The following is a 24,052-nucleotide window of genomic DNA, read 5'->3' as shown; positions in this document are numbered from 1 at the left end:
TGGGCCCCGTTGAGTCTAACACTGGTCCTGCTTGGTAGACCTGCTGAACCCGGTTCATGGCCCTCAGCGGGCCCCAGACCCCTGGCTGAGAACCACTGGTGTACACCAGATAATAACACATCTGAGATGTGTCTGCACGAGCCAAAGACAACATGGTAGAATCTTGCAATAGATGTAAGAACCTTGTTCTGACTAATGTGATTTGAACTGTGCTGCGGATAGGGGCAGTGTCAGAATAAGGCAAAGAGGGAAAACCACAGCTGTTGGGTAAGTTATGGAACTGGTGTGGTCTGACAAATGAATGTAAAATGAAAGGAGGGAAAAAACAGCACAGAAAGATTTATTTAAAAAAACCAAAAAAGATATACTTCCTGAACAGCTTGGCACAGGAGAACTTGAAATAGAGGTTACATGATGGCCTGCCAATGGCAGTGCTCCAAGCTGAGCACTTTGGTGCACTGAGGCTGTATCATGGTTTTGACATGCTCCTGATGGTCTTATGTTCCTTCATTGCCTTCTCCCACTCTTTGCCATTGATCTCCTCCATGATGGTGCTGCGCACAGTGCCCTCATCCAGGCAGTGGGGGGCTATTCCTTGAGAAGAGAGAGGAATACAGAGAGAAACTTTCCCTTTGAAGCCAAGGAGAGCTTTTCTCTCAGCTTCATGGGCAGTGAGTCTCAGAGGTGGTGATAGTGTCGATACAGCTGCAGCAGGTGAGAAACCTGAGATGGCCAGTGGCCCATTGGTCACAGTTAAGACTTACACAATAAGGAGGTGCCATTGAAAGTTGCAGCTTCAGATGTTCAGTACTTTAGAAGCAAGCTGTATGATGCACAATTATTGTGCTACTGCTCTTGGCAGAGTGCTGATGGTCATCATGGTCATTATACAAGTGCAGCGGGGGGTGAATTTGTGTTGCCATAGATCTACCAGGTTTCTTCCCTGTTCTGTTTACCTACCGTAACCATCTGGGTTAGAACGAGGGGTGTAAAAGCTCTGCACGCCGCAGGTCTTACAAAATGTGTGCTGAGCACAGTGTGTGTTGAAGGTGTACGTTGTTATGTTATCAGCACCCTAGGCAAAAAAATACACAATGAAGGTTTGCCACGTACCCAAAAATGGGTCATTTTTTGTCACTTACATTCCACAGGCTTGTAATTAATAAATGTAAAATTGCAGGCACAAAAACAGCAGCCTAATTAAGACTAGTCTAAAATACCACCTGCTATGTCTTTATGTGAATTAGAGGTAAGAATACAGCATGCATGCTACTCTGTTCCAGATATTAATCTCCTTTCCCTACCCTCTGTGCTTTATTTTCACAAACACCTTTCACCCAGACAAGCCTAACAATTGCCATGGCTTTACTTTCTGACCACTGAAATGCAGTCACTGAACTCTCTATTACAGCAGGTCTATTATAAAGTGCTTAGTTGTTTTTTTTAAATGTTCCAAAGTAAACATAACTGGGGGTTTTCCTCCCAGAAGCAGTGGACAAAAATTTCTGTGTTTATCTGAGACCATCCAACTATAAAAGAAAATCAAATCAAATGGTGCTAGAAGCCGAGAAAAATTAATCTAAGAGCTACAGTCCTCAGAAAACTTGGAATCCAAGAGCCTAACCTGTAAGATGCCCTTGTAACAATTAAAATGTAAAAGAGTTAAGCCTGTAATCAGAATTTAAAAATCAAGTTAAGGGAGTCTGAAGCTGATCTAAAATAGAGGCAGAATTCTTTATAGCAATGCGCTGGGACCCAATCCACAGCCCAATAAATCAAGACTCATACAGATTGCGATGGGCTTTTGCTCAGGTCCTTAGCCCATTAGGAGTAGGAGTGTGACAGTAATGCTCTTTGTCGTCAATGTAACAGGGACTTGGCACATTTACCTGGTGGCACTGCCACTCCTGGGGTGTACATACAACCCTGCCTCATCTTTTGAACAGGTATAGTCACTTTTCAAACACGGAACTTCCATTCTGAGACACTCTAACAAACACATACAGCCAGGCTCCTGGGATCCAAATGGATTTTTCATATCTCCAAACACATCTCTCCAGACAGACACAGGCAAATTTATGATACAAAGCTGACCACCACCTGAACCTTTCAGAATCAAATATCTTTACAGGTACCCACACCCACTGCACTCATAAACCCTAACCTACCTTCAGCAGCTTGAAGTGTGAAGCTGGGACAATGAAGTGTCTGTTCTGTTTCTTTATGCAAATACTGCAACTGTACAAGGGGAAAGAAAAAGAAAAAAAACATGACTATTCTATAGGCAGTTATAACCTGCAATGTAACAATCATATCTAGCCTAAAGCTCTCAACAAGTTAGATTTCACTGAAAACTATAATTATTTTTACCTGGTTGTCATCAGGGTGGATATCAGAGAGACAAGAGATTCAATAGAAGTTGGTCTAATAAATGATATTAATTCACCCACGTTGTGTCTCTAATATCCTGGGATCAACAAGGCTACAACATTGCAAACATCAGGTTTGATGCCAGGAGTGGCCAGACTGCAACTATGGCATATGTATTTGTGTGTGCATGTATTCACCTAGAGACTTATGTTTTCCTGTAATATGGAAAGTAAGCTTATCTACACTGAGAGCTACATAACTCTCTTCTCTCCATAGTACAACTCTCAGTGGATAGATCAACGCTAAATTGTGGCCTTGAGAAATTCATGTAAAGTTTGCCAACTTAATCCAAATGCTACCAATATTAATTACTTTGCAAACAAGGGAAACAGATTTGTAGTGACATCTGGGATAGAGAGAAACTAATTCTGAGTCGGTGGAAAGACCATACTGAAATTAGACTATTTTATAGGACTTGAATATATATCCCTCACCACATGTTGGTAGTAATGTTTTGTCCATTTGATAAGAGAATGCCAAGAAAGGATCAAACCCCACACCCTTGAGAGAACTGTTGGAAAGCATTTTGTTTTGATGAAGTATAAAACAGAGGTTCCCAGCATTTCTGGTTGTTAAAACCTTGACAATTTTTGTACAAGCACAGGTATGAATCATGAAACTGTGGCTGAATTCCAATGTAAGTTTTTGCACTCTGCTTACCTATAGTTCCCTCTGCAGTCCCATATGGAGCTGGTATTCTGTACTCCTTGATGTGCAGAATCCTGTTAAACATCTGCCATGTTTTACTCCAGATATGGCTACATTTTAGTAGTGGGGTAAGTGGTTCCTGTATGTATAGGAGTTTGTAAAATGCTTTCCACAATAAAATTCTGTATATATGTAAGATATTACTGTTAATAATGATACTAAATATAACACTTCGCATGTGTTTAGAACCTTCCATTCATGGATCTCATGAAATTTATTTAGCTTCACAGCATCCATGCAGGATAGGCAAGTATTACTGTCTTCATTGTGTGGCTGAAGAAACTGAGGCATAGATGTAGTGACTTTCCAGGATCACAGAGGAAGTCTGTGTAATTATTAACTGTAGTAGTTGTAGACTATGTAATAATAATCATCACATCTTACCAAATTGTAATGAGCAAGTCACTTTGATCTGAATTTCCACTTGCATAAAGGACATTTAATATTTTCCCCAGATTGAGCAGTTGAAGTCAATGGAATTTCTCTTCTGGATTTAATTGCACATTGTATTAGGGCCATAGCTAGTATTCCACAAAGCTTAAAAACTGGGAATTTCTTTGACTTTTTTTATGCCTACTGTTTCTGGCCTATGAGAGGCAGATCCCATCCTCAACAATCTGCTAAAATTGCCTGAAATCACACACCAAGTAGCGATCTCAGTAAGGATCCCTGTAGCCCCAACACTGCTACAGTCTCCCTGTTCTGAGCTGTTTTCCAAGCACTTGTTATCTCCCTGACAACTGCAGCTTTTGCCACAGCCTCACCCCTTCAGCTAGGGCATAAAGAAAACACGAAGTTGCCACTGTGCTGCCCAGAAAGTAGAAGTGCACAGCACCTTCCTTTCTCTGGCAATCAGCACATTGTGCACTTGCAGAACCAGCACCTGAAATCAACAGTACTGACCTACTGGTGGATCTGAACTCAGCTGGGGCTGCAGCCTACAGGAAATAGGTTAGACATCTGTTCTGTACTATACCAAATTCCAGTGGATTTCTGTTTCGTAAACACTTTGAGATCTTTGGATGGGAAGTGCTAGAGAAGGGCAAAGTATTTGGCTATTCAGATTCAAATAAAAACCACTCACTTGCAGTCAAAAATGTGCAGATCTGTTGATGCCCAAACCTCGAAGCGGATAGCTCCACAGTGACAGCCTCCTGTGTGCTTCACCAGGCCTCTGTACTCACTGGACGGAGAAAAGGTACACGCACACAAAGAGAGGATTTGTGATCAGACATTTCTTGTTGGCCAAGGAAGCACTGAGATTTTGTAGTGTCACAGTCAACTCTACCAGAGTCATTATCCACTCAGCAATGGGGGCCAAACTGAAGCAGACCCACCTTCCCCCAAACACATGTCCAAATTCTGACCTCAGTTACAGTAGTAAATCTAGAGTAACTCATAGAATTCAGTCAAATTATGTCAGGATTACACCAGTGAAATTAAGAATAGAATTTTCCCATGTTCCCACCAATTCTGCTCCAGTCTGATGTTCTTTCTAGATAGAAAGCATCACTAACTTGCTTCCATTTCAGGAGCTGGAAACAGAGACGATAAGTAGGATTTAATTAGTTTAAAACATTTTAATATGTTTTTTAAGTCTCCCAGCTGCACTCACAGACTCAAGGATACTCTCCTTTGTGTATTTCCTTCACTCCCTTAGGACTTTACCATGGTAACCTAGCAAAATCGACATGCCAGGTCAGACACAAAAATATGAAGTCCCTTTTCCTATTATCAATTGCATGTACTGACAGTTTGTTCAAATTTATTAATGGGAATAACAAAAATATAACTATATTACACGTTCAGATGGGACAGCAGGATTAGAATATGAGCTTGGTAGATGTGTCACTGTAGACAACAGAAAAGAACAGGATAAGAGGATTTTTACTTCCCTTTGATGTGAGGTCCCTGAAACATGAACAGATTAAGAGTAACAGCCCATAAATTCCATGGAAAGAAAATAAATTGTGTGGCTCCACGAAAGCCAATGTTTATTACTGTAAAAATGTTGACACTAGGAATATTACATTGCAGAATCATATGGACAAGCTTCAAGTACAGCAAATGTGACACGGGGCAGAGATTCTGGGCTGAGAAACTACAGAAATACAAAAGAAAGCCTTTTTGAAGATAATTACGTAGTCTGACTAAATCCCACACTGTACTTGGTCCCTAAATCTGAATCCAAAGCAGAGATATTTGTCCAGTCAGAGCTGCTGTATGTCTAGCCATGACAACTTCTCTGGATGTGGTTGTAAGAAGTGTGCAATGAGCCTCCCACATTATTACCAAAATCAACATCTAGATATTAAATTGATAAGCATTTTAGAAACACTTAGATAAATCTAAATGCAAAATGTCTGGATAACACTGCCAGATAACGCTTATTTGCATTGTCATTAAGAATCAAAAGAAAGGTAGCTGGATGAGTCCTGCAAAAAAACATGTTTTTGGAAGGCTTAGCCTCCATGTATTGGCTTACTTATTGAGCAAGAGAAAGTTTGCTGTTAACTTCCCATAGAATCCATTCTCTCTCTCCAAACCCACAGAAGCATGGGTTGTAGATGTATGACCCTTCTGACTCAATTTATTATTAACCAGGCACTTCTCAGACCAGCACTAGCCTGGCTGGAATCAGCATTCCTAGTGAGGGTTTGGTGTTTAGTTACATAGATACATTAATGTCTTTTGTCTAAAAGTACCGAATTGTAGGTTTATACCAGACACAGAACGCAAAAATGGAGAGAAGGAGGTCTAGCAGTCGTGGGTTACACCCAGCTAAGCCCAAGGGGGTGCAGCCCCCTTTAAAGCCACAGGGTAGATGGGGGTCTAGGGAAGAAAAATATTCTGTCCTGACCCCAGCTCTAGCAATCACTTGCCCGCTCCCATTGACTTCAGAGGAGCGTGTCAAAACCGTGCAGATGGGCCACAAAAAATAACGCAAATAAAATAATCTGCACAACCACATTGTTGCCTCCAGAGAAATCCTGGGGCGCGAGAGATTCCTGCCCAAACCGGTGCTGCACTCAGAGAGGGCCCTACCCCTGGGGCCAGGAGGGGAGATTTAAAAAATGTAGGTGAGCCCCAAGCAACATGCAACCCTGCACCACCGACCCGCAGCAGCGCGCCAGTGACAGCGCAGCTCGCTTAGGGGCGTGGGGTTCGTTTCTGCCCTGTCTCGGGAGGAAGAGCTCAGCGCCTGGGGACTCCCGTCCCCCTCCTTTACTCACAAGGTGTCCAGCAGGAGTCTGGCTGCCTCCTCACAAGTCAGGCTTTGCCTCTCCTGAAACTTCACCCAGCGCTCCCTCTGCGCGCCCAGATCGAGCAGGCAGAAGGCCGGGGGAGACAGCGGCGGCTCGCCTGGGCTCTCCCGGGGAGCCGCGGGCTGCTCGCCTAGCCGGCTGCTCTCCTTCCCCCGGAGGGAGCGGGCGGCAGCAGCCGGGGACGCTGCGGCTGGGCTTCTCCCCCGAGATTTCCGGACAGAGCCTGCCTTGGCTTTCCCCATGCGCCCTGCACCCCAGTAACCAGAGAGCTGGCGGCTGGGCCCCGCTCCCTTATTGTGATCTGGAGTTTAGGTGCAAAGGGACACTCCGGAGCTGCTGCTTCAGAGTCCGGAGTCACGTGGACTGGGAGGATTTGGTGCCAAATCCTGGGGAGTGAGGAAAGGAGGGGAAGGAGAAAGCTGGATCCTGACAGTTTTTGACACGCCCCCCTTCTCCCCAAAATTCCACGATTTACAGAGAACAAAACCTAGTCCCTCCTATTGCATCCAGCCCCCATATCCAGTACAACAGTGCCACAATACCTAGATCTGGCACCGGAATCCAGACAGTGATGAGACCCCCTAATTCTATTGCATAAAGGGTAGATGTACCATTTACAACAAACACATAACACATCCCAGTTGAGGCCACTGCAAATACCAAGATCTAGCACTTCAATCCTGCCAATATTTGGCTCCAAGCCCTAAAATTTCACTGATTATACAGAGATCATCCAGGTTTGTGCAGCACTGATGTGCCAGGGTTTGGCCATGTGTGTGAGGTTGGTACAGTAGCAGTAGCTACACTTGTCCTCCATTTGGATAGTAGAATATGGAATGCTGAGGCCCAAACTGGCAGGATCTGGTAACATTAAGGTGGCTCCAGTGTTTAAACGTTTTCTGAGTGGGTAATGACCCCATGGGGCAGAGCCCTGTGTTACTTCAGCTTCATGGATCTCATGCCAGCTCCATCATCACCAAAGCCTTACATCAAAGTTGGCCCCACTCACAGATCAGCCGCAGTGATTAGAAGGATTGGTGGTCAGGACTGAGCCATAGTGGGGGGCGGGGAGCTTTGTCTGCTGTTATCTTGAGGAAAGAGGATTTCAGTCTTCAAGGCCATCAATCAATCTGGCACCAAAGTTACCCCTTTTCAGAGCACAGAAGAGCAAGGGTGCTTCCGCTCAGGCTCTGAGCCCTTCTGATAAAAAAAACAAATATTTCTGAGACTCACGTTTTTTCCACCTCACTGAACTGGTCCAACCAAGCGAACAATCTAATTAATTGGAAACCAGAATGAGCTCCCTCCAACCTAGAGTCTACCTCATGACCGCCAGCTTGTGTTACAAATTCACATTGATTATTTTAGAGCCATTTCTTCCGATGAGCTGAGCTCTGCCCACATCTCCACAGACACACAGCAAGATTTGACTTGATCTGTTTTTCACAGAAGCAAGTTGGACAATTCCTTACAAGGAAACATTCTCATATTTAAAACTATTTTCCTCCGAGGGTTACCTGAATCAGTCAGGGCTTTGCAGCAAGGGCAGTTGCTGTCCCTCTTTCACTGTAAAAGAAGGGTGGAATGTGTATAGTTTTCAAAATTTTCCCCAGGAAAGATCAGTTTGAAATGCAATGTCTAGTTTCCAGTAAGTGTAATTTATACTCCTAAAATAGTATAGCTCAGGTGCAGCTTGGAAATGCTTCCTCGTGGGCTTCTGTGACACACATTGTCCATGAGCCCCTCCCCACCCCCATTGCTCTCTATCTGGAGTCTGCCTACTTTGTATTTGAAATCAGAAAACTGGGAGTCAGGAACCTTGTTCTGCCTTTGACTCTGCACTGATTCACTGTGTGACCTTGGGCAAGTTACAGAGACCTTTCCATACCAGTTTATTCATCTGTAAAATGGGGATAGTAATACATACGCATCTTGTAAAGGGCTTTGAGATCCTTGAATGGAAGCTGTTATAGAAGTGGTAAGTATTAGTATTGTTTTGTCTTCTATTTTGCATGATCTGATACGTGTGGGGTTACCAGGGCTAAAGAGTGGAGAGATATAATGGGAAGGCAGGAAGTAGGAGACAGATGATGTCCCAGAAGCTGGGAATGGGCAACAGGGGATGGATCAATTGATGATTACCTGTTCTGTTCATTCCCTCTAGGGCACCTGGCACTGGCCACTGTCAGTAGACAGGATACTGGTCTAGATGGACATTTGGTCTGACCCAGTATGGCCGTTCTTATGTTCTACCTTCATTTCACCAAACATACTGTGAAATCTAGGGCAAAATCCAGTTTGCTGGGCCTGAATTTAGAAGTTGTAGACATCACTCCAGAAATCCCCATGTCATCTCAAGTACTGCCACCTCTTTATCTAGGGAGTGATTTTTGTAGGTGCAATGATCTGTTATCAGAGTTTTTTATGGAAGTTTGAGAGCCAAAGAGGTGATATCTCATGTGAAACAGATGTGTTTTTTTTCTGGAGATCAGGTATAATATTAATCCTGGTGAATTACAAAACCTTGCTGGACAGAAAGGATGATCTTGTGTTCGAAGCACTGGACCAGGATTCAGGAGACCTGAGCGGTATTCTTAGCTCTGCCAGTGCATGATCTTCAGCCAGATGTATAGGCAAAAATGTTCAGAAGGGGCCATTGCTTTGGGGTGTCTCAGTTTTTGAGAGTCCAAGATCAGACACCCAGGCCCCATTTTTCAGAAAGGCAACCATATCAGAAGTCAATGGGGCTAAGAGGATGAATTAATCAGTGCGGATGAGATACTCTGACACTACAGTGATGAGCACAACAGAAAAGTCTATAAGTAAGTAAAAGCATGACAGTCTGTTGCTAGAGTTTCTCTACTCTGTGAATAAAAGCAGCTGCTGCAGGCTGCTAGCTCCCGATTATGATTAGGGGGGAAAATGCATGTTTTTTCAGCATAACACCTCCACCAACAGGCATTCTCCCCACCTGATAGTGATGACACATCACTAGTTATTTTAGCGAGAGCTGTACACAGTCTAACAAAAGACAGAGCTCCTACATGAATGAGGTGTCTGCAGTATCATGTAATATCACAGGATCACACTAACAGCAAAGACCTGCCTGTGCAAGCAAACAGGAGGTATTTTTAGTTGCAGACTCAACTGAACCTGAGTGAAGGCTATAGATACACAGATCCAGACAGGCAAATGTTATAGATGAGCCCAGGGCAGCGGCTGAAGGAACAGTGTGTACTACGTTCAGAGCCCCTAGAGGAGCCAAATTCAGAGTAACTTCCCTGGGCGGTAAAGAGAGGGTGACTCCTATTGCTGGATTTATTCAGTACACACATATAAACCCTCAGTCCTGAACCAGCCCTGGCAGTGACCACTTTAGGTTTGACCTGGTTCCCTCCCTCCAACTTGTCCCAGTTCTTCATCAGCTCCCTCCCACTACCTGACTCCCTTCCACTTCATCTCCAGTTCCAGAGACCCCCCCCATTCCCTCCTGTGACTCAGCTCCTTCCTTTTACTCAATCCTTGGTGCTAGAGACACCTTACACACGCACATCAGCTCCTTCCCTCCATCCTGGCCCAAGAGACACCCTGCTCTCTCCCGTCACTTGGCTACCTTTCCACACTGGCTGTCACTATGCAGTGTCCACCTTGGTATCTGTTGCAAACTGATAACCATTGTCTATTACCTGACTAATCCTAGAAACGGGGACTTGTCACATCCCCTCATGGTTAATGCTGATACACATCTAGCAAGGTAGTGGTGATTCAGCATTACGTATAGCTGACATTGAATACAAGCCTGTTTAAAACAGGTGACACCAGGGAGTCCTGTACAGCATGTTTCACCATAATCGAGAAATTAAGCCTACTTGCCTAGTTTAATGGGCTAGAATAATTAACACTGATGGGATCTACATGCCAGGACTATGAGAATTAATCTTGAAATTCTTAACAATAAGCTCACATCCCATGTTAATGACAGGAATGCCACTTGCCTGTCGTTGTGTAAGCATTAGGGTGGGGTATTTACTTTAATTATAAGTGTATCCTCACATCCTGAAGAATTCCAAAGCTTTTTACAAACTTTAAGCGATATACATACTACATTCAGGGATTATTTCACCCACCTCTGATATACAGAGACCTGTGATTTGAAACATGGCAGCTCTTTAATAGCACACAGTAATACTGAACTGCAGTTTAGGACAGGACATCAGGAAAAAACAATCTTTTGGCCCTGTCTACTCTGGGATTAGAAATCAGGTCGGCATCTTTCCAGAGAACTGTGTTTAACCATAATTCTTGATACAAGGGTTCCCATGGTCATGGTCAATAGAGCTTTAGAACTAAAGAATAAAATCTCAATCAGGAGAGTACATTAAATTTGTTTTAAAAAAGCACAGGAAGATGAAAAAGCACCAGTCAGAATTGTGCAATTAAAAAAAATCTTATGACTCAATATCTGAAACACAAAAATACATAGGATGCAACAAAACATGGGTGGATGGGAGGGACTGTAAGAACCTATCAGCATTCAAACTGGTTTAACAGAAAAAAAGTTCACTGGTAGGCTAAACCTTCTGTAACAGGTATTGGCGGGGAGTGGATTTGTCTCACTTGGGTTATACCCCAAATAAAATTTGGTGTTTACAACTTAAAAGCACTGAAAAGATCCTGAAAATTTCATGAAATGGAACAGACAGCACTAAACACAGCTGAGCTGCCAGTCTGATACTCACTATATACAGGTAATATAGACAGGGCACTGCTTAATTGTCATAGTTTCTCAATCCTGAATATGTTTGAGCAACTGAATCATGATTAAACCACCATCAAAACTGCCTGACCTGAAAAACAGCTTTGAAAAACATGTGATCCTGCAAAGTATGCATCGCTTCCTGAAACAGTATATGGCAGAACTAGAATAACAACCCCATGGCTCAACTGCTCTGTTTTTCTGACAGACAGAAAAGGTTACTGGAGGCATGATTTCCTGTTATTCTCATTCCTAGTATTAAACTATGTACTGGTTACTCGTTTATCCCAGCTGAATCACTGTAACTATACTGCATGTGACAAATTCTGACCCATACCAGAACTGCTCAGCTATAGCTACTTATCTGAACCACTCCCAGATCTTCTACAGTCATACTAGATTTCATTTTAGTCACATCATATTCTGGGAGGAAAAGTCAGTGGGGCCAAATTGGGGCCCATGAGCCAAATGCAGTCGATGGAGTAGTTCTACAATGTGGCCTCATTCATTTGTAATGTGGGGTGCGGCCCATAGCAACTGCCCGGCGCAGAACACAATGCTCCATCTTGTTTCAAGCAGTAGTGGGTGCACTGAACTCCCATGAATGCATGCAGGAGTCAATAGCCTGATGGGGAATACTTTGCTATAAAATCTGAGACAACCAAGAAGGAAAAGTGATCATTTTCAGAAAGATGTCCTACAGGCCATGGAGGAGAACAGTCCAGAAAATTCATTAAACGCTCTCCTCGTATCTTGTGATGTTCAAAGTTCACTCCCAGGTATAGCTGATGTGTTTAATTATTAAAGGTACAAAGGTGCCTTTCTGTACTCCCTTTGCTCTGAGTATGTAATGGTGACTCAGCAGAACACAGACTTGGGAGTTCAGCCTGTGATTCTGTCTGCAAGGGAATTTATACTGGAGGAGCAGCACTGAAAGCACTGAAAGCAGCTGGGTACTAGTGCGCTAAAGAGAAGTTAGGAAATATAGATACTGATTTTCACTTTCACTCTAGAGGCCAGAGTATTAGAAGTAGCCTATAGATAACAATATACTTAATATATAAAGAGGCATAAATAATGGAAATCAGTACTACAAAACCAGCACACTGGTGGAGAAAAATATTGCCTGAGATTGAACCTTAATATGGGGAGGGGGAGAGGGGAAGTATTTTGGCATCAGAGAGGTAGCTGTGTTAGTCTGGATCTGTAAAAGCAGCAAAGAGTCCTGTGGCACCTTATAGACTAACAGACGTTTTGGAGCATGAGCTTTCGTGGGTGAATAACCACTTAGTCGGATGCATGTAGTGGAAATTTCCAGGGGCAGCTATCTATCTATCTATATCTATATCTATATATAAAGAGATCCCTGCTTCTTGCTTGCATATACATACACCTGCCCCTGGAAATTTCCACTACATGCATCCGACTAAGTGGGTATTCACCCACAAAAGCTCATGCTCCAAAACGTCTGTTAGTCTATAAGGTGCCACAGGACTCTTTGCTGCTTTTACAGAAGTATTTTGGGTGATTCTCTCTCATCAAGAGGGTTATGAGTCAATCTGTCCTGGCTCATGAGGATAAAATACAACTTCCTCCATAAGCCCTATCACTGGGTCAATGGAAGAAAGCTGCTTCTGAATGGAGTTCTTCTACTTTGTTGGACTAGCTCTTATACATTGTTAAAGAGGTATCATCAACTTGAAATCATGTTCATTAACAAAAATTTAAAATAGTTTCAGATCCTATGCCTGCCCAATTCCCCCTCCCAATTTTGTGTGTTTTACAATAATATGTTCCTATTTTTAACAATATATCTGTCTCCTGTTGCTGGGTAAAAGAGCCGCATGACTACAGAGTTAAAGTGATCATTAAACTTAGGGCCTGACCCAACTTGCATTAAAGTCAACAAAAAGTCTTTCCTAACTGCAGCAAGTTGGAGCACATCCAAAATGCCCTCAAGAGCATGTAGTAAACAAACTGAAAATTGAGAAAAATAATTATTTACAGTGGACTGTAACTAGGGTGACCAGATGTCCCAATTTTATAGGAACAGTCACGATTTGTGGGTCTTTTTCTTACATAGGCTCCTATTACCCCCCACCCTCTGTCCCAATTTTTCACATTTGTGTCTGGTCACCCTAACTGTAACGGTTACCTTAGGCACAAAATATTAACACAGAACTGTGTTATAAAATTGATGACATCTTTATAAATCTACTGGGAACATAAGTGCTACAAATACTTGTACAAAGATTTGTAAAGGCATTTTCTTGTTTATACCATAGTGGAACTTGATTAATTGAAGGAAACCCGTAGTGGACCCAAATAACTGACCATCTTGTGCTCCAGAATGTACAAATCTGTCTGATAAATTTCTTGTGATCATGGAGCCCTCTTTTCAGCAAGTGGGTTGTTCTGTAGTACTGCCCGATGACCTACTTTTGAAATCACTATACAAGGAAGCTGTGTTCCTAACTATGTCCCATGATCCAGCAAATGTTGTAGCCACCTGTGCAGTCAAGCCAGTCACAAGATCTGGATTTTTTCCAGACTTACAATTCTTTATATATTATTAGTCAGCTGGTGGTTGGTGATACTTTTTCACATAAAATTTTCAGTACAACATATGAAAAAAAATGCTTATACTTTATAGAAAGAAAACTATGTTACCTGAAGAATGAAGGACATCCAGACCTGCCTAATCTGTGTTTATCTTATTTGTATACAGGCAGGTTTGTCTCAGGATATTAGAGAAGCAAGGTGGGTGAGGTAATATCTTGTATTGGACCAACTTCTGTTGATGAGAAACTAAGGGCTTGTCTACACTGACACTTCACAGTGCTGCATCTTTCTCGCTCAGTGGTGTGAAAAAACACACCCGAGTGCTGCAAGTTTCAGTGCTGTAAAGCGCCAGTGTAGACAGTACACAAGCGCTGGGAGCTACGCCCCCCATGGAAGTGTTTTTTTAGAGACGCAACTCCACAAGGCACGTTAAAGTGCTGCCATGGCAGCGCTTTAAAGTTGCCAGTGTAGACTAGCCCTAAGGCTTTATTTACACTTTGCACCTTTTAGCAACACAGCTGTGCGGCTAAAAGGCACGCAGGGTAGCTGCTGTTTGTCGGCAGGAGAGAGCTCTCCTGCAGACAACAATCTTCCACCCCCAATGAGTGGCAACAGCTTTGCTGGTAGGAGAGCACTCCTGCTGACAAAGTGCTGTTCACACCCGTGCTTTTCGTTGATAAAACTTTTGTCATCTGAGGTGAGTGTGGTTTTTTTTAACAGCCCTGAGCAACAAAGTTTTGCCGACAAAGTTCCAGTGCAGACAAAGCCTGAGACAAGCTGTGTAAACTCAAAAGCTTGTTTCTTGCACCAACAGAAATTTTGAGCTAAGGCTGAAACTGTCATTTACTAACTCATGAGACCAAACTCTGTTTTCAGCTATATACCAGACTCCAGTTGAGTTGCCTGGATTCACATTGTTGTAAATGAAACAGAATCTGGCATATTACACATAAAACAAACACAGGCTTGTGACTGCCATAACAAGAAAGTGCCATCCAGAGTATCAAGATAATAAAAGGGCAGAGTTAAATCCTCTGTGTATATAGGGAATGTGTCCAGGTCCAGAGTGCACCACGTCAGCCCTGAGGCATGTCTATACTACAGCTGCTACAGTAGCACAGCTACAGCCATGGAAAGGATTTTTCCAGCTCCCTGAGAGGCAATAGAATTCTTCTATTGACCTAGCCATATCTACATCAACTTAGAGTTAGGTTGGCCTAATGACAGCACTCAGGGCATGACATTTTTCACAGTCTTGATCAACATAACTAGGTTGATCTAATTTTTAAGTATAGAACAGGCCTTGAATTTGCTTTGCACAGAGAGGAAAAGAACAGAAGGGTGGATGGGATGCACAAGAGAGGCACCTCTACCCTCTGCCCAGCACAGAGGTGAGTTCTATGCTGACTCCAAATAAGATGGAACATGGTAGAAAGACAAGGTAGAAGGGCAAAAGAAGAGGCCACTGAATCCACAATTATGTGAATCCAGTGCACCAAATCCAGGAGGTGCAAAGCAAGAGCAAATGCTAATCCAGCCCAAAGCTAGAATGGTAGCTATGTGGCCCACATGCACGTTGTGGTGGTCAATTCCATTCCTCCAACCTCCACCCCCTCCCCCAAGTTCTTTGCACAAAGCCCAAGTAATTGTTTATCTTATTTGGACATCTAGTTACCTGAGAAAAGTAAGAGAGAGAGCGAGAGAGAGCGAGCGTGTGTGTGTGTGTGCGTTGGGGAGAGAGATAATTTCACCATAGTTCACATAAACACCATTGTTATTTTGAATGTGAAGTCTGCATTCTGTGTGGGCATGCATATCCCTGTACTAGCTTAATAGAATGACACTTCCATGAAGCATCAATTATTCTGAAACAGTCAACAAGAAGTTATTTTAAGATCAGACTGTTTTGAATAGGTAAAAAGAAAACCAACAGTAACTGAGTGGAAGCAGTTTAGCTGATATTATTGGGAGCCACACCTAAAAACAATAAAAGAGACTCTGGTGTCTTCTGGTTTATTCATCATAGAGAAACAATTACAGAGATACCTCCCACCCACAGATATTCTGCATCCCTACCACAGCCCTAGAGATCCACTTTTCCTCTTCATCAAAGTGAGATAAAAAAAAATCGGTGAGAAACACATTGTAAAATTCTTCATCACAAGACGGAGATGCTTTAAAATCTACCTTAAAATTATTTCACAATTAGAGACTCTCCCTCCAACTTCGCAGCTTTGCCTTTCCACAATTTTTCATATTTTACACTGAACCTCATTCTCCTTTCTACTGCTCCAAGGTATTATTCTGATAGATTCTGGATCTCTATACAAAGATCTTTGTTCTAATTTTATTTATTGAGGCTGGATATTTAAATTAAAACAGTTTAAAAACTCTTTCCTGCTTCTACCATTTTTATTCCAGTCTACACAGAACAGGTGTCACTTGCTCATTATGTTTTATACTGCGTTTTAAACCCTTTAATTTAGTTCAGTACATACAGGGCTCCCATGGATCAAACATTTAGCCCACTTTTAGCACTATATACAGGAAAATAATAACCTACTAGGAATGAAACACAAACAAAACAGACACCCATGGAGGAAAGTCAGAAATGTTAAAGGAAAACAAAATATAACACTGCTTAAACATTGTGATTTGTCATACATCTACATATAATATTTCAGGGCAGTGGTTATTGCCCTAAATAAGTCTCTCTCTGATTTTCCTGCTGTGACTGTTTTTCTAGCTTTTCTTCCTCTTTGTTTACAATGTGTACTGTGTGTTTCTATATGTTTGTTTTTTAATTGTATTATTCTGGATAGGTTCATTTCCTTTCATTGTAAACTGGGAAGGTCGGTTCCAGCAGAAGCAAAACTTGTTATATTAAGGAACACCAAAGGTGTATTAGTCAAGGCAAAAAAAATATGAAAGGTGTAACTTTGTACAGATTCCAGCTTGTGTTTGAGTGAGAAAAAGTGTCAATTCTGCTAGATCTACTCATGTTTTTGTTGAACTACAATTTAATTCTGGTCCACAGAAAGAACTAGCAGTAAACTGAACACCACCATGTGACAGATTTTTGGATCTAGCAAACCCTTGGTATAACCCAGGAAGGGCCGGTGCAAGCATTTAGGCGACCTAGGTGGTCGCCTAGGGCGCTAGGATTTGGGGGGGGGGTGCGCCATTTTGTTCGGCAGCAACCGCAGCGGCCGAATCTTCGGCCGCCCTGGTCGCCACCGGCATTTAGGCAGAGGGAGCTGGGGCAGGGGAGCGCGGGGAGGGCCACCTGCAGCAAGTAGGGAGGGGCAGCACGCAGGGGAACTCCCCGCTCCAACTCACCCCTGCCGTGCCTCCTCCCCGAGCACACCGTGGCTGCTTCACTTCTCCCGCCTGCCAGGCTTGCGGCGCCTAAACTGATTGGTGCCGCAAGCCTGGAAGGCGGGAGAAGTGAAGCAGCCACGGCGTGCTCAAGGAGGAGGCGGGGCAGGGGTGAGCTGCTTCACTTCTCCCGCCTCCCAGGCTTGCGGCGCCAATCAGCTTAGGCGCCGCAAACCTGGGAGGTGGGAGAAGCGAAGCAGCAACAGCGTGCTCAGGGTGCTCATGCGCAGAGCAGGAGTGAGCTGGGGCAGGGGGGTGCCTCAGGGCGGAGGGTGGGAGCTGCTGCAAGGGGGGCGCCTCAGGGCGGAGGGGGGGAGCTGCTGCCAGGGGGGGCGCCTCAGGGCAGGGGCGTGGAGGGGGGGAGGGCGCAAGGTGGAAGTTTCGCCTAGGGCGCGAAACGTCCTTGCACCGGCCCTGAACCCAGGTTCAAGGACCGAATGAAGCTCAGTTAATATGAACAACAATTTCATGTCAGGTCACATGAGGAAGTTGTTACATGACCTGGTCAGAACTTTCTCTTAAAAAGCCTGGTAAATGCTAGTTTGAATGTCTGATTGCAGCATTTAATCACTATGCTGTTTCATAACCTCCCAATAACAAAATAAAGTTTGAAATATGCTTTAATTGTGGAAGAAAAATAGTCCAGGAAATAGAAGCTAATATGATTAGAAAGACATGAATCATGAGTATGACAAATGGGCATGCACAGATACTTATACTCAACTGACTAAGTTCCAAATAATGAAATTTTCCCGTTCTTCTAAGAAGCTTCTACTGTTCCTGGGCTGCTTGTGTTTTTCACAATAGCAACACACATAAAAATAGTAACACAGAATATTCCAGGACACAACAGTTACCATTTTTGCATTTTACCCTAATGTTCAGAAAAGGTTCCCCCCCCACACACTCCAAATTAGGGTAAGCTTGACAATTGTTAAGGACTCTGGAAACACACAAGCACAAACAAAGAGATGATAAAGAATTTGTCCAGATATACAGAAAAATGTGCCTAAAGAATTAAAGACCAGTAAGATATGTTGGGGGAAACACAGGCAGGGAACATGTTTCTGACACAAGGGGCCTGATCCCCCAGTTCCCTGCACTACATATAGTCATTTACAGTACTGCAGAATGCACCCTGTGTATCTTCTGGATAGAAAAAATATGAATGTTTGTGTTAGAAACATTAATGGAGAGAAGTAGACTCTGCTCTCTAAAGTCAACAGGCACAAACTTATGTACTTTGGTCCCATTAGGTGTAGTGATGGAAGTAACTCCAAAAAAGTAATAATGGAAGTAATGGTAGTGGATCATCATAGGTGGGGAAGACCAGCAGGGTGGACAGATAGTGTGCAGCAGATCACTGAGATATTAGCTGCTGAGTGTGCCAAATTAGTGATGGATGGAGAAGACTTATGAAAATTCTGCTATGTCTCCAGTATTCAGACATGAATGAACGGACTTAACTTACTTGTTTAGAATGCAGTGTGAGTGTAAAACATTATTAGGGCAGGTCTCTACTACACATTTGGAGCTGTGCCGCTGTAGCATGTCTGGTGAAGACGTTCTAAGCCAATGGAAGAGAGCTGTCTCATCTTAGTAACTCCCTTCTGTGAGAGGCAGTACCCATGTCAGAGGGAGAAGTTCTCCCACCAACATAGCGCTGTCTGCACAGGGGTGTTTGTGTGTGTTAAACTCAGTATAACTACATTGTACCCCTGAGCAACATAGTTATACTGAAGTGTGTACTGTACACAAAGCCTCATATATATGATTGCCTTTCACACCAACTTTGTGCTGGCATGACTACACTGGGTCCAAGAGAAGGACTGGCTTGGCTTTTCACTACTCAGCAGCGTCAGGCCTTGCACCAGTTTAACTTTGTGAGTGCAAACCCACAAGTTCCCTACTCTCATTTGCGTCTAATGGGCAGGTTATTTGAGTTAAAATAATAAACCAAGCCCAGTTTAAACAGACCCAGGCACATTCACACAGCGGCCCCTCGAGCCAGTTTAACGGATGGGCTTACACATCCCACTGGACATGAAACCATCCCAGCTTCTCAGCACCACACGCCTTGGTGCTCCTCACTCAGCTGTTGCCAAAGTTTCTGGCTCCTGGGAGGTGGCTGTTGGCCAGAGCAGGTGGCACTAATGGTTTGCAGGCCCCTGCTCAGGGAAGCCACATAACAGCACGGACCCTGCCATAACCTAAGCCCTCCCCCGGCCTGGCTGCCAGGGGAGGGGAGGAAAGCCATTGGCCTTGCTGCGTCCCAGCCTCCACCCCATAGCTCCTCAGGAAAACCACCTCCATGAGGGCCCCCCATGCCCCTCCCCCAACACTGCAGGCCACTGTTTTCCCCGCGCGCAATATCGCTTCTCTTCCCGCTCCCGCGCCCCCTCCCCCAATCCCAATCTGCGGCTCTGAGGCGGCGAGCCTTAGCAACAAAGCTTACCTCACCCCGCACCAATCAGCGACGAGAATCACCCGTCTCCCTCTCTCTCTCCCCCCCCAGTTCCAGAGCTTTCTCCGTAGCCTCGCTCATCTCGCTCTGTGAGCCAATCAATGACCAGTCTCTCTGCTTCTGCACCAATCACCGCCGACAACTGACATAACCCCGCCTACCGTCCTCCAACAGTCTACGAAGCTTCTAGAGGTGTCCGGTAGCTTTTTCACCGTACCCCGAGATCCCTCCGCGCTTTAGAGAGTTCGATTATTCGGAGGGAGAGCTGTGGATTTCTCACAGGGAGGAATAGACATCCCCTGAGACTTTAGAAAAGGATCTGTGAGGGGGAAGAGCCTGTATCCCTCTTTGGTGCAGGGCCGTTGCTTGGGACTATTTTCTGCAGCGCACTGACACTATCTGTGCGTGAAGGGGTCGGCATTTGGCGTCAGCAGTCTTATAAATAGGAGCGGGTGAGGCGCAAGCAGCGTAGTTTCTCGTCAGAACTGGTCTGAGTGATTTCGTGTCAGGCAGGCGAATTTTCCAGCCTTCCACATAAAGTGTCCAGGCCGCGCGAGGTTAACGGTAAGAAGCGATACAGGGCTATGTGAAGGGGAAACTGAGGAAGCCTATTCGCTAGGGAGATGGGGGCGATTGGTGTAGGGAACTCACAGAGCCGCTTGCGGGGGGGGGGGGGGGAGTTACGGGCACAGTCTCTGGCGTTTTCCTCTCTGTGTCTGAGCATGTTATGGAGGGAGGGGACCCGGTCTAAGATGGCGGAGGCTGCGCGCTGCCGTTGCTTTGCCTGCCCGGAAGGGAAGAGTGCTGAGTCATTGGGGGTCATTGTGACTGAGGAGGGACGGGACGGTCCCAAGCTCCGGTAACCTGTGTGTGTTGTTTAGAAGGGTCACGGAGAGCGGGATGAGGGCGACCTGCTGTGGGTGGGGTGGGGTGGGGCGGGCGGGCTGCCCGGGTAGGTAAAGGTGCCGAGGACGCGGGTGGGAAGGTGGTACAGTTTTCTCTCCCTAGACGACGGGAGCGCTGGCAAAGCCGCGAAGTGTTCCCGGTTGGGGCAAGCATTTAACCTGATAACGTCTGACTTCCTCCCTAGTGGCTAGGAGACAGACATTTTCTCAAGCCAGCAACATAAGGGGTGGTGGGGAACCAGTCATGGAAATCTCTCATCAAAAATGTCCTTTATTTAAATATAGAGGGCAGGGAAGAGGTTTTGATACTGATTATTTACTGGTTTTGTGTGTTTGGGTTCAGTTTTCATACTGAAATGTTGGTGTGAAGCTTTGGTATCTGTATATGAGGTTCTTCATTGTGCTCTGTAGCAAGTTAATCAGTATAGGAAGTTGGAACTCTTTCTGATACCTTTTTCTGTACAGTTCAAGATGCAGATCTTTGTGAAGACCCTGACTGGCAAGACCATCACCCTAGAGGTTGAGCCCAGTGACACTATTGAGAATGTCAAGGCTAAGATCCAGGACAAAGAAGGCATCCCACCTGACCAGCAGAGGCTGATCTTTGCAGGCAAGCAGCTGGAAGATGGCCGCACCCTGTCTGACTACAACATCCAGAAGGAATCCCACTCTCCATCTTGTGCTGCGTCTGAGAGGTGGTATGCAGATCTTTGTGAAGACCCTGACTGGCAAGACCATCACCCTAGAGGTTGAACCCAGTGACACTATTGAGAATGTCAAGGCTAAGATCCAGGACAAAGAAGGCATCCCACCTGACCAGCAGAGGCTGATCTTTGCAGGCAAGCAGCTGGAAGATGGCCCGCACCCTGTCTGACTACAACATCCAGAAGGAATCCACTCTCCATCTTGTGCTGCGTCTGAGAGGTGGTATGCAGATCTTTGTGAAGACCCTGACTGGCAAGACCATCACCCTAGAGGTTGAACCCAGTGACACTATTGAGAATGTCAAGGCTAAGATCCAGGACAAAGAAGGCATCCCACCTGACCAGCAGAGGCTGATCTTTGCAGGCAAGCAGCTGGAAGATGGCCGCACCCTGTCTGACTATAACATCCAGAAGGAATCCACTCTCCATCTTGTGCTGCGTCTGAGAGGTGGTATGCAGATCTTTGTGAAGACCCTGACTGGCAAGACCATAACCCTAGAGGTTGAACCCAGTGACACTATTGAGAATGTCAAGGCTAAGATCCAGGACAAAGAAGGCATCCCACCTGACCAGCAGAGGCTGATCTTTGCAGGCAAGCAGCTGGAAGATGGCCGCACCCTGTCTGACTACAACATCCAGAAGGAATCCACTCTCCACCTTGTGCTGCGTCTGAGGGGTGGCTGTTAGTTATTGTGGACCTTGCTTTACATTATTGCCATAGCATTTGTTTTTGCACTGTAGCCCTTTAATGTCTTAATATTGTAAGTTAAATACAAGTTGCAGAAAATGCTGAACAGTCTGTGAATGCTAATAAAGATTTTTGTTGCACATTACCTGGTGGTCTTTGGGTAAAATGTGCTATAGTTTCACTTAGCAGTCTTCACATGGTAATAAAACTGTTCCATGGAAATTTGTTTGGAGGCTCACTACTAATAACTGATGTTGAGCTTTCTTTCAACATATCAGAATTATGCAACCTAAGATTCTAACTCTCATTTTAGACTATTCTTCCCTTGTTACAGAACTTGCACTGCTATGTTTAAGGATGTTACTATAACCCTTCTCCAGTCTCTTGAGCAGAGTCTAGTTCTTCTGTTTGGCTATACACGATAGAATAGATGTCTTTTGTGTTCTTATGCAGTGCTTAGTAGCAGAAGCTGCTTCTCCTCTGGACTATGCCCACTTTAATAATGTTGCTTATACTAATCTTTTAAGGAAAAAGCCAAGTGAGTCTTGCTGTTTGACACTTGAGTTTCCTTAATGGGAACAGAAGGGACTAGGAGAACTGAATGTATTCTCAGTTCTTTGCTGTTTCTTGCTTTCAATCTGTAGATTGCATCAGCAATACTGAAGAAAATGCATCACTGGATTTTTACAGTTTAATAAAAATCAGTGAAGGTGATTAGACCACTCATGCACACGTAGTATTAAAAACACATGAAACTGGCCCTGGTTTTGAACAGAGACTGAAAGTCTTCCTAGCTTTGTAACAGCTAATGTTGCCATAGGTTTTCACATTTGGTACATTAATAGTGCTACATTTCATAAAAGGCTACTATTATACTAGTCCAAGGTGTTGTGTGATAGATAATTTGGAGTGTTTCTGTGCCAATAGTTTGCCTATTACTTCAGTCAACCATACTTTCCTTGAGTAAAAAGAGTGCTTTACATGAGAGCTGATCCAGTGTTGTTTGCTTCAACAAATGTGGGTGTTGGAAATATACTGTATGGTAACTCCCTATTGTGTAATTTATAGGGCATAAATGCACACAACTAAAAACTCATAATAAAAAGCTTACAGAATATAATGTAACAGTATCAGCAGCTGCTGTTGAGGAAACGTCACTTTCATTTTGTGGGTTTTTCATAAATAGGTGGGATATTTCCTATAACAATTATAGGTTGAGGGCATTTCAACCTTAAACATTTCTGTGGGGAGTTACATTATCAATATGTCAACAGCAAAGGGTATTATCCTATGAACAAAATACATGTAATTTACGCTTACAGCCTACAGACTCTTAACTTCTGCACCAAAGTGTAAAACAGTTTGATGTGACTCCCCTTTGTCAATAGTTTTCATCTCAGCAAAACATTTACACAAGAGTAGAGGAAAATTAGGTTCCCCTCTACAGACGTAATTAAAATGACTGAAAATGACTTGACCTGGGAATGGTTGGTTTCTTTTATGTTGTCAGTGACTTTGCTGCATGCAGTTGGGTGAGTCACTTTATGCTGTCTTTTCCCAGAAGTGAAATGGGGATAGCATTTAATTTGTGAAGTGCTGTGACAGCCAGCTAGTATAGTAGTATGATACAGTTCTTGTACTGAGTTCGTAGCAAAACTGTTCCCCACTATAATAGGGCTGTTGCAAAAGATTAATGCTAAAAAAGGTCTTGTCAGTTTTTCTGGGATTTTGGAGATATGTACATGTGCATAAAAGTTACAAGCAACTGAAAACAGGGTCTTAAAATGGGAAGTGGACAGGAACAACCTTAACACACTAGCAGCCCCATCTATAATACATATTATTCTCAGATCCCAGTAACAAGAACAGTAGGCTAAATTGACAAGATTAGTAGCCAAACTCAGAATTTGGTTTCTGTACTGCTAATCACCTTAATTTTTAAGCTAATTTTAAAAAATGGAATATTTATAATACATAGTAACATTCCCCTCTGGCATTATCTGGCTCAGTGATCTGCTAGGTCACTCCAATCCTTGACTCTGGGAGCCAGCCTTACCATGCTCTCTTGTTCAAACCCGCCGCGCCCCCCCCCCCCCCAACACACACACACACCTAGGCTGTTCATGCACAGCCTTTGGTATGTAAGCTGCTCCCAGCTACTTGCAACTGAATGATACTAGCGCATATCTCC

General features: G+C 44.1%; 2 protein-coding genes across 2 annotated transcripts; one reads left to right on the top strand and one right to left on the bottom strand.

Annotated features, from left to right (window-relative positions):
* Positions 1-324: 324 nt before the first annotated feature.
* CENPV (centromere protein V) lies at positions 325-6,774 on the bottom strand. Its single transcript, XM_050929034.1, has 5 exons — positions 6,372-6,774; positions 4,223-4,321; positions 2,169-2,238; positions 961-1,075; positions 325-594 (listed from the first exon to the last, which is right to left on the bottom strand). The coding sequence occupies exons 1-5, from the start codon at positions 6,644-6,646 to the stop codon at positions 470-472; spliced, it is 684 nt and encodes a 227-aa protein (XP_050784991.1). The 5' UTR covers positions 6,647-6,774; the 3' UTR covers positions 325-469.
* Positions 6,775-20,046: 13,272 nt separating this feature from the next.
* On the top strand, positions 20,047-22,006 carry UBB (ubiquitin B). Its single transcript, XM_050929014.1, is given in 4 exon segments — positions 20,047-20,128; positions 20,935-21,135; positions 21,137-21,325; positions 21,327-22,006. Coding segments are annotated over 3 exon segments (918 nt in total). The 5' UTR covers positions 20,047-20,128; positions 20,935-20,940; the 3' UTR covers positions 21,861-22,006.
* Positions 22,007-24,052: the final 2,046 nt, after the last annotated feature.

This window comes from Gopherus flavomarginatus, chromosome 19 (assembly GCF_025201925.1).
Source record: "Gopherus flavomarginatus isolate rGopFla2 chromosome 19, rGopFla2.mat.asm, whole genome shotgun sequence".
Lineage (NCBI taxonomy): Eukaryota > Metazoa > Chordata > Testudines > Testudinidae > Gopherus > Gopherus flavomarginatus.
Note: the sequence above shows the minus strand (reverse complement) of the source record. Positions and strands in the feature narration are given on the sequence as shown.

Excerpts from the sequence above, each read along its gene's own strand:
- CENPV (XM_050929034.1), bottom strand. The coding sequence starts at position 6,646 with ATGGGGAAAGCCAAGGCAGGCTCTGTCCGGAAATCTCGGGGGAGAAGC. Across the intron at positions 4,322-6,371 it reads AGACTCCTGCTGGACACCTT|TGAGTACAGAGGCCTGGTGA; the intron begins GTGAGTAAAGGA and ends TTCTCCGTCCAG. Across the intron at positions 1,076-2,168 it reads CACACTTCAAGCTGCTGAAG|GGTGCTGATAACATAACAAC; the intron begins GTAGGTTAGGGT and ends TTTTTTGCCTAG.